The following is a 14,916-nucleotide window of genomic DNA, read 5'->3' as shown; positions in this document are numbered from 1 at the left end:
CTATACTTCTCGGAAGTTGAAGACCCACTAGAGGAACTACCCTACCCATTATTTGGAGTTAGCAGCCGTAGTGTTTGTGCTTAAGCTATGACAACATTAGTTGTATGGAGTTCATTGTGAGGTTTGCTGACATTAGTTGTATGGAGTACATTACGACAACATATTAACTTTGTCAATCATGAATCTACCTCACAATATGAGGGCAATGATAACCTGAAAAGAGCTAACTTATCTTATCCTCAGTTGATCTAATATGAGTAATGAAATTTATGCATTTTTATAACCCAACAAAAAACTTATATTCAGTGTTAAATGATTCATTTAAAAAATACAAGTCAAGAACTAAAAGATTAAAATGAGGATAAGTCATTAAGGTGCCAATTTATATGAACATACACTTTCAACAAACGAACTATTGTAGACTTTAAATAAAAAATGAGTGTGTCCACTATTAAAAAAATCAGTATTTTTTCATAAAATATTTTTACTGAAAATTATTCCGTTGATATTTCCATAGAAATTCTTATTGAAACAGAGGGAAAATAAAAAATAATAGTATTTTCACACGAAAAAATTAGAAAGATTACCAATATTTTAGTGGTAACCTGTTTTCCAGCGTGAATTTTGTTAGTGAGTTGTTTATAGAGGAAAATTTGTGAAGAAAAATCATATTTTATAACACAAATTTCTGACTAAATTTTGGTGGGAAAGTCTTTTTGATTTTAGTAAAGGTCTCTCTCTAAACTAATCAACAAAAAAAGGTATAAATGTCATGTTGACTCAATTTAAGAGAGCCTTGGCATAACTGATAATTTTTTTCCATGTAATCATAAAGCCACAACTTCGAGGTGTGAAATAAGCCTCTTCCAAAATAATAAAAGATAAAATTTAAGTAAAATAGATTCTAATGAAACGCACTTCTCCGGACCCCATGCATAACATATGCTTAGTGCATAGGACTGTCCCTTTTGATGAGGTTGTTCAATAAATAAACATGACGGAGAAATCAAATATTTTATATTGAAATATAAACACCTACTATTATACCAAACACTTCTATATAAGGTTCATGAAAAAATTTATTTTTCAATAAGATATTTGGAATCAATAAACAATTAGAAATCTCTAGAGTTAATTATCAGAATTTTCACCAAAACATAGTAAAATAACACAAATTATTGATTCATGATACATCATCATTTTCAACTATCAAGAAAATCATTAATCAAAATTTTACAATTCAATCAACTATCAAAATTAATAATGTCACTACTTTTTTGATATGCCGGAAAGATTGACAGAGAAATTTGAGAAATATATAGAAAATATTATAAGGTAATAATATTACTAGTACTTTGGTGGAAACTAAAATCTCAAAAGTATTAATTACTACCTTAGTTCATATTGAAAAGACACCATACCAAAAAAGTAAAAAAATGACATTTTCCAATCTAAAAGTGATAAAATGATTGATTTGATGACTCATACCGAAAGCTAAGAAAGATGTCAAACTGAAAATGTACATCCATAGTTTATCATTTGAATTATTCTACTCCATCGTTTCATACTCCATCAATCAACAAGACACAAAACAATGTAATGCGTCAACCAAACCAATCAACTAAATGTTAGGTTTGAGAAATTGGTTGGTTAAAACGAGAACCAAAGATTTCTATCTTATGGAGTCAAAGCAATCCTTCTGCAAACGGGACAAGAATTGTTTCTCTTCAGCCACCTTCTGATGCATTGATAATGAAATTCATGTCCGCAATTAATTATTCCTAGTTCTGCCCCGTCATCATAAGTATCCTATACATTACAAAATAGAAAAACATATAATTGAATAAGGTCGTAGACAAGCTTATTAGTGAAAGAGGAAGCAACCAAAGTTTTTTTTGTCCTCACCAAACATATGCAACAAGATTCACTATAATTTTTCATCTTGGCTGATTGGTACTTGCTCTGCTTCAGAAGTTTAGAAATATCACTTTTCTTCAATCCAATTTCCACGCCACCTATATGTTCTTGGAGTTCCAATAACGCCTAAAATACAAATCACTTGTTGTTTGAAAAAAAAGATCGATTACTCAAATCATATCACATTTTCATGTACTATATATTAGTTTATTACCTCATATGACATTTCCCCATCATAAAAAATGTCATCATGTTGAGCATCACCATGTTCATCTTCTTCATCATCCTGTGACTTTAAATTCTCAGTTGCAATGGACCGCTTTTGCTTACTTTCATTACCACATATTTCATGAAATGTATGTATGACAAGAAATAAAATATTCAACATATGAAGATTGCTTTTGACTACTAAAAATAAAGGACAACTAAGAGAATAGATATGTTCTGCTATAGTTAGACAAAATAATTTTAGCTACTCATACAAGTATAATATGAATTGGAAAAATCATTTAGTAACAAGTGGAAACCATGTATTATGTATTCTCATATAATATGACTATTAAAGAGCTCAATGGTAAAATAAAAAGAGGTAAAAATGGAAACTAAAATCACACTAGATATTAAAGAATTCTGACCTCTATAACAATAGGATCATCCCTGTGACCTGGCTCCATGATAATGCCACCCTACATGTCCAAATAAATTATTTAGAAGCCCTAAATTATAAGAGTTACCAAGATTATGATTCAAATATGCAAAGAAAAGATAAGTGAAGATATTATCAACACAGACCGTAATCATTTTAGGATAGAAAAGTAACCGCGACACTTTCACCACTTACATGGGAAAGTGATTGAGAATCAATATTATTTCTCAAGAAATAGACATCTCTTCCTATGTCCCATAATCCATGTTCTCTTAAATATCTCACTGGATCGCCTGAAGGCAGGGTAAAAGCATTAGATTGATGTGTTGAAGCAGATGAACTACCACCATGATAGTTTGTATATTGCTCGAAGAATGTTGGATGTGTACTATTTTCCACAAAATCCATACTTGAAGCTCCATGAAAGTGTGTATTATGAGAAAATGAAGCAGTTGGAGCATGCCATAAATTTTACATTTGACGAGAGTTACTAGCATTATCTGAAAGGTTTTCTGATGGTATGGAACTAGTATTTGTGAGACCATCTACAAAATCACTTACAGTACGAGAAGGTCCACGAAAGTTTGTACTCTGAGAAAATGAAACTGTTGGAGCATTCCATAAATTTTGTGTTTGAAGAGAGCTTCTAGAATTATTTGAAGGACTTTCGGATGGTATGAGGTCACTAATTGTGACACCACTTGGAAAGTCACTGATAGTGCGAGAAGCTCCATGAAAGTGTGTACTCTGAAAAAATAAAGTTGTTGGAGCATGTCATGTGTTTTGCATTTTAAAAGTGCTTCTAGTATTTTTTTTAAAACTTTGTGATGGCATGAGACCAATATTTTTAACACCACTTACAAGGTCACTCACCATAAGAGAAGATCCAGACATGAAGATACCTCCTCTGGCATAATTGCTCCTTTCATTTAAGTCTATTTCATTTTCCGCAATGCCATTAGAGAGATTTGAAAAATTCAAATTGCTACCATCCAAAGTTTGATTGGAGACTCTATTTCTCTCATTAGAATTGTAATTTTCCATCTAAGAATCCATAGGAAATTATAGTTACCTGTAAAAGCTAAACAATTCAATCACTACTAAATTCAAAAAATTACTCAATGAACCTCAAATAGAACCTTAAAATTTTATGTTAGTGTTTATAAAATTTACTCAAACATGACTTTGCAAATAAAATTAATCACATCTTCTTCATATTGGTGTTTTTGAGAATATATAAAAGTTGCATGCTCAAAGAGAAAAAATAGAAAGGTCTTAAACATGTTACATCTATGAGTAAATTTTCTCTTTTACATATGTCATACACGAGGATGTAAGAATAAGTTTGACGGAAGTTGAAGTAACAAACATTCTAGAGTAAACATAAGATGTTCTAAATTTCAACGTGATACAATCAAGAATCAGGTAGTATCCTTTTAAAATTTAATACACTACAATAAAAAAGCACTTAGCAACAATTATTTAACTACAATAATATAGTTGACTATATCATATTAAGCAGCTACAATAAATATGATAACATCTATAACAAACCCTTTATGTAAATGCAATTAAAGTCTTTAGCGACTTTGGATAAAATGACATTAATTTAATTCCCACTAAATATTTTTCTCCAAAACATAAATCTATTGCCATTAAATGTCTCTTTTGTTGTAGAGATACTACTTCATCAAAGGTAGGCGCTAAAATGAATACAGTTTTATCAGCCAAGACCCTCGATCACTAGTTCAACCTGTCAGTAGGACATAATCTTCAAACTATTTAAATACTTTTAACATGAAATTGACTTCAAAAGTAAAACAATCATGAAAACTCAGCATAACATAATCTTTCTTTACATGAAACTAATAATCCAACCTCAACACCTACATCATTCATAGCTATTTTTTTTTTGTAGAAGTCAAGTTTTTTTTAACTAACTCAATGTTATGCAAATTCGAAAACTCTAGCTTGATTAAAATAAGGAAAAACAAAACTCTATTGACATTATTTACAACCAGTTAAATTAAATAGAAAGAAAATTGAACCAATAAAAGTTAAATCCTAAAATCTATGTGTGAAGGAAAATAAACAAATCTCTTTAACATAGCTCTTATAAATCTTGGAAAAGATTTAAATTTTGCGAGTGGAGTTGCCTATGTTCAAAAGGATAAAAAAATTCATAATAGATCCTTTAAAGCATTAACAACACATATTTTCTGTGCAACCCAAAATATATATACATTTATTTTCTCATCTAGATTAGATCCCCCTCACCCCACCCCGCTTCACCATAAAATAATACACTAAAATAAATAAATAAATTAAATAAAAAAAAAGTTAAAATGACATGTCTATTATTTCATTTACTGCGAACAAGACAAAGAACTATTTACTACATTAATATCAACTTTATACTAATTTTTTTAATGAAAATTATAAACACAATCCATGAAAAAGTTCAAAAAGAAAATCATTTGCCAAATAAAGTGTAAAAGAATTTTATAGTGTTTTTTTTCTTTCAAAAACACCATATAGGGACGCTAAAAAAATTTGACCTTAACAAATAAAATAAAATATTTCATAAAATGGTGAACGGTAGTTGAACAATTTTAATAAGGTAAGACTGAATAGACCACAAACCAGTCAACACCTTTGATACTGAAGAACCTGAGAATGAAGGAGTGTTGTCAATATTACTGGTCTGCAACAAGAATAAAAACAATAAACATTAGTCTCTACTTAATTAGTTATATAACTGGATCTCCATTCTATATGAGATAACAAAACGAAGAAAAGACACAATCACAATTCTGAAGTAAATAAAAAAATGGATGAGCTAAAAACGAACAAAGCAAAAATCAGAAGAATAAAATTTACTTCTATCTCAATCGTGAATTTGCCTCTTGAGAGAAGATAGAATTATGTGAATTTAGAAGTATACATTTAAACTTACTGATCTAGTGATATTAAAACTAACATGTTGTCCCAACATAATAATCTAGGTTCGAATAAGCAAGTAAAAAAATTATAAGAAAATGAACAAATTGACCAGTGACTCAATCAAACATCAAAACATATAAATGCAAAAACTTTTATAAATCAAACGACATGAATAGATCGACATGATTTCTCAAAAAAAACAAGGTGGCACAAATAATTGAATTTTAAGAAGTAAGATCTTTATCTAAACAGATCTCTAGTCTAAAACGCTTATCCTCAATTCAACAGTGAAATAAAAAATGAAAAGATAAAACTCACCAATTTTGCAAGAATGCAAAATTAAAGAATTTTTTATGTAGTGAAAATGAATGGTCAAAAGAGTTGAATGATGAACATATCCTAATAAGAGAGAAATATTTATTATTCAATGAAATGAACAGTTGAAGGGTGGGAGGGGCGGGGGCGGTAGTGTTTGATTAATTAGGTGATTGTAACATTAATTGCAACATTAATGACATGATTAAATATTCTCAAATAGATTCCAAGCGGAGAGATATATATTACTCTATGAAAATGAAAAACTAAATCGGGTGAATGTTGACTATATACAAATATTAGAGATTGCAGTTAATTAAGTTTTCAAATAACTTTTCATACAGAGAACTCTTGACTATGTAATGAAAATGAACAATCGAAGGAGTGATGCTTAATATATATGTAATGACCCGGTCGGTCATTGTTGTAAATTTCCATTAATTTACCATTTTGTCCCTCCCGATATCGACCCCATGTCTTTTATGATTGAGTTTGAAAAGTTGGTTTTCAACTTTGAGTTAAAAGTTCTGAATTTTGTAAGTTTTGAATTTGGAATGCTTATATTATTAAGAAAGTGGCTTTTGGAGCCTTTTGGAGTTTCAAGTGTCAATGAAATTCCGTTGATTCCATCAGTTCCATAATCAGGATTCTAGTCTTTGAGTGTTTTGGTTTCAATTTTTGAGTCTTTTTGAGGATTTGAGGTCTTAAGTTGTGAATTAGTAGAAAATATAGCCTTTAGGTTGAGTTTGGTCAACATTCGAGGTTCAGATCAACATTCTGAGAGTTCCATTAGATTAGGAGGATGATTTTAGGCCAAGGTGAGGTATTAATTAAATTTTGAGAGGTCCCAAGCTTGTTTTAGCCTTTTTAGGCGCTAGTTAGTTTCTTGTAGTTTTCAAGGATATCGGGACAAGGAGACCTCAGATTCGTGTTTAGATGGTTCCATTTAGTCTGGAACGTCGAGTAGAATTCATTTTCTTAGATGGTTTTTGTGTACAAGGACTGAATCCCGAGGGTCCTTTTGATGTTTTGAGTGTTTGCTGAGTTGTTGGTGTGTTCAGGCTTTACTTATGCGAATGTCCCGTCGCTTAAATGACCTACGCTTAAGCGACCTTCACTTTAGTGAAGGTGGCATCACTTTTTTGTTGCCCTAGCTTTTAGAGGGTCACTTTTGCGACACCTGGAAGGGTTTTTTGGCCTGCAAATTTTGGGGTTTATGCCCCATTTTCCAATTTTGAGCTTGAGAAACGCTTGGTGACGATTTTGGAAAGGTTTTGCTAAATCACTTGGGTAAGCTTATATAATCCTAAACCTTCATTTCCCTTTGATTATTTATGGGTTTTAACATTAAAATATGAGATTTTGATTGGTGAATGATGACGTTTTTTCAAGAACTCAAGTTGTTAACTAAAATGGATATTTTGAACTGTTTTTAAGTCCTTTTTCGAAATGATTTTCCCTAATAACTTCCTAAAGCCTTGAGTATTGTTTTTAAGTATTAAATTCCGGTTTCAAACCTTAGTTTTGAAATTGAGTTTTGCGTTGATTGATCCAGTTTTCAAGATAATTGATGTGAGAATTGTTGTTTTCGATGAGTGAAGGTGTAGTAAAAGCATCGTTCAGTTGGTGAGGTAACTTGAGAGACAAAGTCGGATATGCGTGCGAGATATCCTCAGATTTTCGAGGATTCAAGTATTTTCTTTTGCTTTTTGTTCAAGGATGAACATGATTTTTAATGGTGGATAATGTAATGACCCAGTTGGTCATTTTAAAAAAGTTTTATGAATTTACCATTTCCCCCATCCAACCTTGACCCCGAGTCTTTTATGTTTGAGTTCTGAAATATGATTTTAAACTTTGAATGAAAAGTTGAGAATTTTGCAAGTTGTGATTTCGAAAAGCTATGTTGCTTAAAAGTGGTTTTCAGAGTGTTTTGGAGTCTCGAGTGTCGGAATGGAATTCTGTAAATACTATTAGTTATAGAATGCGGAATCTGGTTTATGAGATTTGTTGGTTTCTTATTCAGAGTCTTTGTCAGGATTTGAGGTTCTTAGTGTAAAAATTGTGAAAATTTATCCTTTGGGTTGACTTTGGTCAACATTCAAGGTTTGGATGCTCGGATAGAAATTCTGAGAGTTTTGTTGGATTTGGAGGATGATTTTAAGCCTAGGTGAGGTCTTCATGCATTTTTCTGAGGTCCTGAGCTTGTTTTAGACTTTTTAGTCATGGTGTTAATTTTGTGTGGTTTCCATAGATGTTGAGTCAATGAGAAAATGAATTTGTGTTTCAATATTTCCATTGACTCTGTACGTCGAATATGATCAATTTGCATATGTGATATGTGTGTACGGGGTTCCAAACAAATCCCAAGGGTCCTTTTAGAGTCTTGAGAGGTGGCTAATGTTTCTGGTGTTGTAGTCCTAGCTCTTGCGGAGGACCTTCGCTTTTGTGATCTCCTCTTTGGCAAAGGTTATCTCACAAAAGCTAGGCTGACCTTTTGGGCGGGGTTTGCTTAAGTGGACTATGGGTCGCTTTAGCAAATGTCGTTTATGTGGAGCCTGGTTTGCAATAGTGAGACCTCCAATTTTTGTGGGGTTCACTTAAGCTAACCTACTGGTCTCTTAAGCGACATCCGAGAGGGGTTTTGACCTCCCAATTTCGAGGTTTAAGCCATATTCTCCATTTTTGAGCTTGGGAAAACTTTGGAGGCAATTCGTGAAAGATTATTTTGTGCTAAATCATTAGGGTACGCTTTCATGACCCTAAAACTTATTTCCCTATGATTATTTAAGGATTTTAACATCAAAATATGAGATTTTGATTGGTAAATGGTAAGGTATTTCAAGAACTCAAGTTCTAAACTAAAATGGAGATTGTGAACTGATTTTGATCCTTTTTCAAAATGGTTTTCACCATTGAGTTTCCAAAGACTTGAACATCTTTTTCCAAGTATTAATTTCGGATTCAAACCTTCTTTTTAAAATTGAGCTTAGAGCTGATTGACCCATTTCAAGGAAATTGATGTGGGTATTATTGTTTCCAAGAAATTATTAGGAATACTTGCTTGTATATATATTGTGTGGCTTCAGAAGTGATTCGGAAGAGGAAAACTCAACTCTTGGAATAATTAATTGATTGGTTTAAAGGCAAGTGATCTCTTAAGCTTTGTAATCTAGTAGAATTGTCTACATCTCTTAATCTTATGTGTGTTGGGGAGCAATTGGGAATGAGGTGAGGGGTTTTATTGCTCCACTTGATTAATGTTAATAAATAAATAAGAGGTAAATGAAAAGGTTTCATAATGATAATGGCAACTTTTTACTGCCTTATTGTGACCATATTTGATTGATTAGAGGAAATGCCTTGATGGCTTGAATGCGTGGTTGAATTACATGACTTATTGTCTCTTCATGTAGTGTGATACTGCTTGTGTGCATTGATTGTTGAACACGTGATGCTACATGTGATGATCATTGATGTTGAGGTCTTTTCCGACAAATGCGTGTGATGCTGAGGTCATTTCCGGCGAGAGTAGTTAATATAAAGTCAACGGGAAATGGTTTCGGATAGAGATTTGATATAAAATCTATGAGAAATGGTTCCGGATAGTGATTTAATATAAAGTCGATTAGAAATGGTTCGATTTAGTGATTTCATACAAAGTCAATGGAAAATGATTTCGGCTAGCGATATGACATAAAACCGATAGGAAATGGTTCCGAGGAGAGTTGATTCTTGTGTTTTGATGCTTATGATTGACTTATTGGTTAATTTTGATTGATTTATTTGATACTTGTGATTTGAATACGTGATATGTGTTGGTTGTTGGCTTGTGACTTTGAATCATGAATTTTGAGGCCTTGTGAACTGTATATTGTAGAACTCTTAGGTTTGGATGATTTTTGTGCTCTTCTTCTTCTTCTTCTTCTTCTTCTTTAATAATTTTTCCGCTTTTATCTTGTTCTTGCTCTATCTTTATGCATTCGTTTCATTGTGTTGGGTTGAGGCTGAGTTGTCTTGGTGGGAATAGACAAGTGCCATCACGTCATTTTTGGATCGTGACACATTTTACCCAATCATTTCTTGAATTTACCTAGAAAATAAACCCAATGCATGACCATCAATATGATATATAAGACACAATCTCAGTTATGAAATAAATAAAAAAATCGATGAGTTAAAAAAGAACAAGGGAAAAATCACAAGCATAAAATTTGATGTCATCTCAATCATGAATTTGCCTCTTGAGAGATAATAGAATTATGTGAATTTAGAAGCATATATTAAAACTTATGGATCTAGTGATATTAAAACTAAGATGTTGTCCCAACATAATAATCTAGGTTCGAATGAGCAAGTACAAAATTATAAGAATATTAACAAATTGACCAGTGACTCAATCAAGCATCAAAACATATATATGCAATTTTTTTTATGGATCAAACGACATTAACTGATCGACATGATTTCTCAAAAAAAATGGTGGCACAAATAATTGAATTTACGAACCAAGATCTAAAATAAATATGATAATATCTGTAGCTAACCCTTTATGTAAATGCAGTTAAAGTCTTTAGCGACTCTGGATAAAATGACATTAATTTTATTCCCACTAAATATTTTTGTCCAAAATAAAAATCTATTGCCATTAAATGTCTCTTTTGTTGTAGAGATACTACTTTATCAAAGGTAGGCGCTAAAATGAGTACATTTTTATCAGCGAAGACCCTCGATCACTAGTTCAAGCTGCTAGTAGGACAAAATCTTCAAACTATTTAAATACTTTTAACATGAAATTGACTTCAAAAGTAAAACAATCATGAAGACTCAGCATAACATAATCTTTCTTTACATGAAACAAATAATCTAACCTCAACACCTACATCATTCATAGCTATTTTTTTTTGTAGAAGTCAAGCTTTTTTTAACTAACTCAATGTTATGCAAATTCAAAACCTCTTAGCTTGATTAAAATAAGGAAAAGCAAAACTCTATTGACATTATTTACAACCAGTTAAATTAAATAGAAAAGAAAATTGAACCAATAAAAGCTAAATCCTAAAATCTATGTGTGAAGGAAAATAAACAAATATCTCTTTAACATAGCTCTTCTAATTCTTGGAAAAGATTTAAGTTTTGCGAGTGGGATTGCCTATGTTTAAAAGGATAAAAAATTTCATAATAGATCCTTTAAAGCATTAACAACACATATTTTCTGTGCAACCCAAAATATATATACATTTATTTTCTCATCTAGGTTAGATCCCCCTCACCCCACCCCGCTTCACCATAAAATAATACACTAAAATAAATAAATAAAATAAAATTAAATAAAGTTAAAATGACATGTCTATTATTTCATTGACTGCGAACAAGAGAAAGAATTATTTACTACATTAATATCCACTTTATACTAATTTTTTTAATGAAAATTATATACACAGACCATGAAAAAGTTTACAAGAAAATCATTTGCCAAATAAAGTGTAAAAGAATTTTATAGTGATTTTGTTTTTCAAAAACACCATATAAGGACACTAAAAAAAGTTGACCTTAACAAATAAAACAAAATATTTCATAAAATAGTGAGCGGCAGTTGAACAATTTTAATAAGGTAAGACTGAATAGACCACAAACGAGTCAACACCTTTGATACTGAAGAACCTGAAAATGAAGGAGTATTGTCAATATTACTAGTCTGCAACAAGAATAAAAATAAGAAACATTAGCCTCTACTTAATTAGTTATATAGTTGGATCTCTATTCTATATGAGATACCAAAATGAAGGAAAGACACAATCTCAATTCTGAAGTCAATAAAAAAATGGGCGAGTTAAAAAAGAACAAGGCAAAAATCAGAAGCATAAAATTTACTGCCATCTCAATCATGAATTTGCCTCTTGAGAGAAGATAGAATTATGTGAATTTAGAAGCATACATTAAAACTTACTGATCTAGTGATATTAAAACTAACATGTTGTCCCAACATAATAATCTAGGTTCGAATAAGCAAGTAAAAAAATTATAAGAAAATGAACAAATTGACCAGTGACTCAATCAAACATCAAAACATATAAATGCAAAAACTTTTGTGAATCAAACAACATGAACATATCTAAATGATTTCTCATAAAAACATGGTGGCATAAATAATTGAATTTTAAGAAGTAAGATCTATATCTAAGCAGATTTCTAGTCTAAAACGCTTATCCTCAATTCAACAGTGAAACAAAAAATGAAAAGAATCAAACTCACCAATTTCGCAAGAATGCAAAATTAAAGAATATTTTATGGAGTGAAAATGAATGGTCAAAAGAGTTGAATGATGAACATATCCTAATTTAAGAGAAATATTTATTATTCAATGAAATGAACAGTTGAAGGGTGTGTGGGGGGGGGGGGGGGNATTGTAACATTAATTGCAACATTAATGACATGATTTAATATTCTCAAATAGATTCCAAGCGGAGAGATATATATTACTCTATGAAAATGAAGGACTAAATCAGTTGAATGTTGACTATATACAAATATTAGTGATTGCAGTTAATAAGGTTTTCAAATAACTTTTCAAACAAAGAACTATTGACTATGTAATGAAAATGAACAATCAAAGTAGTGATGCTTAATATATATGTAATGTCCCGGTCGGTCATTGTTGTAAAGTTTCATGAATTTACCATTTTGTCCCTCCCGATATCGACGCCATGTCTTTTATGATTGAGTTTTAAAAGTTGATTTTCAACTTTGAGTTAAAAGTTCAGAATTTTGCAAGTTTTGAATTTGGAAAGCTTATATTATTAAGAAAGTGGTTTTTGGAGCCTTTTGGAGTTTCGACTGTTGGAATGAAATTCCGTCGATTCGATCAGTTTCATAATGTGGAATCTAGTCATTGATAGTTTTGGTTTTGGTTTTTGAGTCTTTTTGAAGATTTGAGGTCCTAAATTGTGAATTAGTAGAAAATATAGCCTTTAGGTTGAGTTTGGTCAACATTCGAGGTTCGGATGCTTAGATCAACATTTTGAGAGTTCCATTAGATTAGGAAGATGATTTTAGGCCTAGTTGAGGTCTTAATTAATTTTTGAGAGGTCCCAAGCGTGTTTTAGCCTTTTTAGGTTCTAGCTAGTTTCTTGTAGTTTTCACGGATATCGGGACAAGGAGACCTCGAATTCGTGTTTAGACGATTCCATTTAGTCTGGAACGTCGAGTAGAATTCATTTTCATATATGGTTTATGTGTATGATGACTAAATCCCGAGGGTCCTTTTCATGTTTTGAGAGTTTGCTGAGTTGTTGGTGTCTTCAGGCTTTGCTTATGCGAATGTCTTGTCGCTTAAGCGACCTCCACTTTACTGAAGGAGGCTTCACTTTTTTGATGTGAGAATTGTTGTTTCTGATGAGTGATTTTGGATACTTGATTGTTATAGATTGTGTGGTTTTGGAAGTGATTTTGAAGGAGAAAACTCAACTATGTAGTGATTGTGATTGATTTAAGTCAAGTGATCTCCTAAACGTTGCGTGTTAGGAGTAATGAGAATGTAGTGAAGGGTTTAATTGTCCACTTGATTTATCTAAATGAATAAAAAATTATTGAAATGAAAAAAGGCTATGTGATGAACATGATGATGTAAATTGCCCTATTGTGCCCTTATTGATTGATTGATGAAATGCTTGAAAACATGAATGTGAAATTGAATTGTGTAAATTGTTGTTTCTTCTATGTGGTGAGATATTCTTGTGTGCATTAATCGTTGAACACTGTGGTAAGATATTTGAGGATTATGATGCCCAGGTCTTTGCTTAAAAGTTTTATTAGGCCGATTATGCTATTGACTTGGAGCCAGGCACCAAGCCCTTCTCTATTCCTCCTTTATCATATGGCTCCAAGTGAGTTGAAGGAATTGAAGGATCAGTTACAGGATTTGTTGTGTAAGAAGTTTATCCTCCCTAGTGTTTCTCCATGGGGTGCTCATATATTTTTTGTGAGGAGAAGGATGGATCCATGAGGATGTGTATTGATTATCGACAGTTGAATAAAGTGACAGTGAAGGAAAAGTATCCTCTTTCTCATATTGATGATTTTTTTATTAGCTTCAGGGTGAATATCTATTCTCTAAGATTGATTTGAGATCCGGTTATCATCAATTGAAGATTAGGGCATCAAATATCCCTAAGACAACGTTCATGACCCATTATGGGAACTATGAGTTTCTTTTGATGTCTTTCGGGTTGACTAATGCTCCTGCAACATTCATGGAATTGATGAACATGTGTTCCAAACTTATTTAGATTCATTTGTGATAGTATTCGTTAATGACATCTTGGTGTACTCCAAGACTGAGGCAGATCACAATCGACATTTGAGGATTGTACTCCACAGATTGAGAGAACAAAAGCTTTATGCATAATTCTCAAAGTGTGAGTTTTGGCTTGATTTTGTTGCATTTTTGGGACATGTGTCCAAGAAGGGTATTCGGGTAGATCCAGCCAAGATTGAGACGGTAAGGGGTTGGACCAGACCTACATCGATTACTGAGATCTAAAGTTTTATGGGACTTCAGGGTTATTGCCAGGGTTTTTTTTAGAGCTTCTTCACTATTGCATCTCCTTTGTATAGATTGAATCGACAGAGTGTGAGTTTCCAATGGTATTATGAGTATGAGGAGATCTTTCAAAAACTCAAGACCTTGTTGATGCTGGCTCCTATTTTAACTTTAACCGAGGATGTTGTTCACTTCACTATGTATTGTGATGTTTCTGGAGTCACGTAGGTGGATTTCCGATGTAGAAGGATAAGGTGATTGCCTATGCTTCTCGGAGGTTGAAGACACATGAGAGGAACTACTCTACCCATTATTTGGAGTTGGCATCCGTAGTATTTGTACTTAAGCTATGGAGACATTAATTGTATGAAGTTTATTGTGAGGTTTGGTGACATTAGTTGTGTGGAGTACATTACGACACCATATTTACTTTGTCAATCATGAATCTATCTCACAATAGGAGGGAAATGATGACCTGAAAGAGCTAAGTTATATTGATCTAAAATGAGCAATGAAGTTTATGCATTTTTCTAACCCAACGAAAAACTTATAT

At 32.1% G+C, this 14,916-nt stretch overlaps 1 protein-coding gene across 1 annotated transcript; it reads right to left on the bottom strand.

The window, feature by feature from the left end:
• Positions 1-1,677: 1,677 nt before the first annotated feature.
• LOC125856095 (probable E3 ubiquitin-protein ligase HIP1) lies at positions 1,678-2,971 on the bottom strand. Its single transcript, XM_049535668.1, has 5 exons — positions 2,759-2,971; positions 2,553-2,603; positions 2,132-2,203; positions 1,906-2,043; positions 1,678-1,809 (listed from the first exon to the last, which is right to left on the bottom strand). Exons 1-5 carry the CDS (start codon positions 2,969-2,971, stop codon positions 1,678-1,680), a joined length of 606 nt encoding a protein of 201 aa, XP_049391625.1.
• Positions 2,972-14,916: the final 11,945 nt, after the last annotated feature.

This window comes from Solanum stenotomum, chromosome 2 (assembly GCF_019186545.1).
Source record: "Solanum stenotomum isolate F172 chromosome 2, ASM1918654v1, whole genome shotgun sequence".
Taxonomy (NCBI): domain Eukaryota; kingdom Viridiplantae; phylum Streptophyta; class Magnoliopsida; order Solanales; family Solanaceae; genus Solanum; species Solanum stenotomum.
The sequence above is the reverse complement of the archived record's forward strand: the minus strand, read 5'-3'. Positions and strand labels throughout refer to the sequence as shown.

Excerpts from the sequence above, each read along its gene's own strand:
- LOC125856095 (XM_049535668.1), bottom strand. The coding sequence starts at position 2,971 with ATGGATTTTGTGGAAAATAGTACACATCCAACATTCTTCGAGCAATAT. Across the intron at positions 2,204-2,552 it reads ATGATCCTATTGTTATAGAG|GATGATGAAGAAGATGAACA; the intron begins GTCAGAATTCTT and ends TTAAAGTCACAG. Across the intron at positions 2,044-2,131 it reads ATGGGGAAATGTCATATGAG|GCGTTATTGGAACTCCAAGA; the intron begins GTAATAAACTAA and ends TTTGTATTTTAG.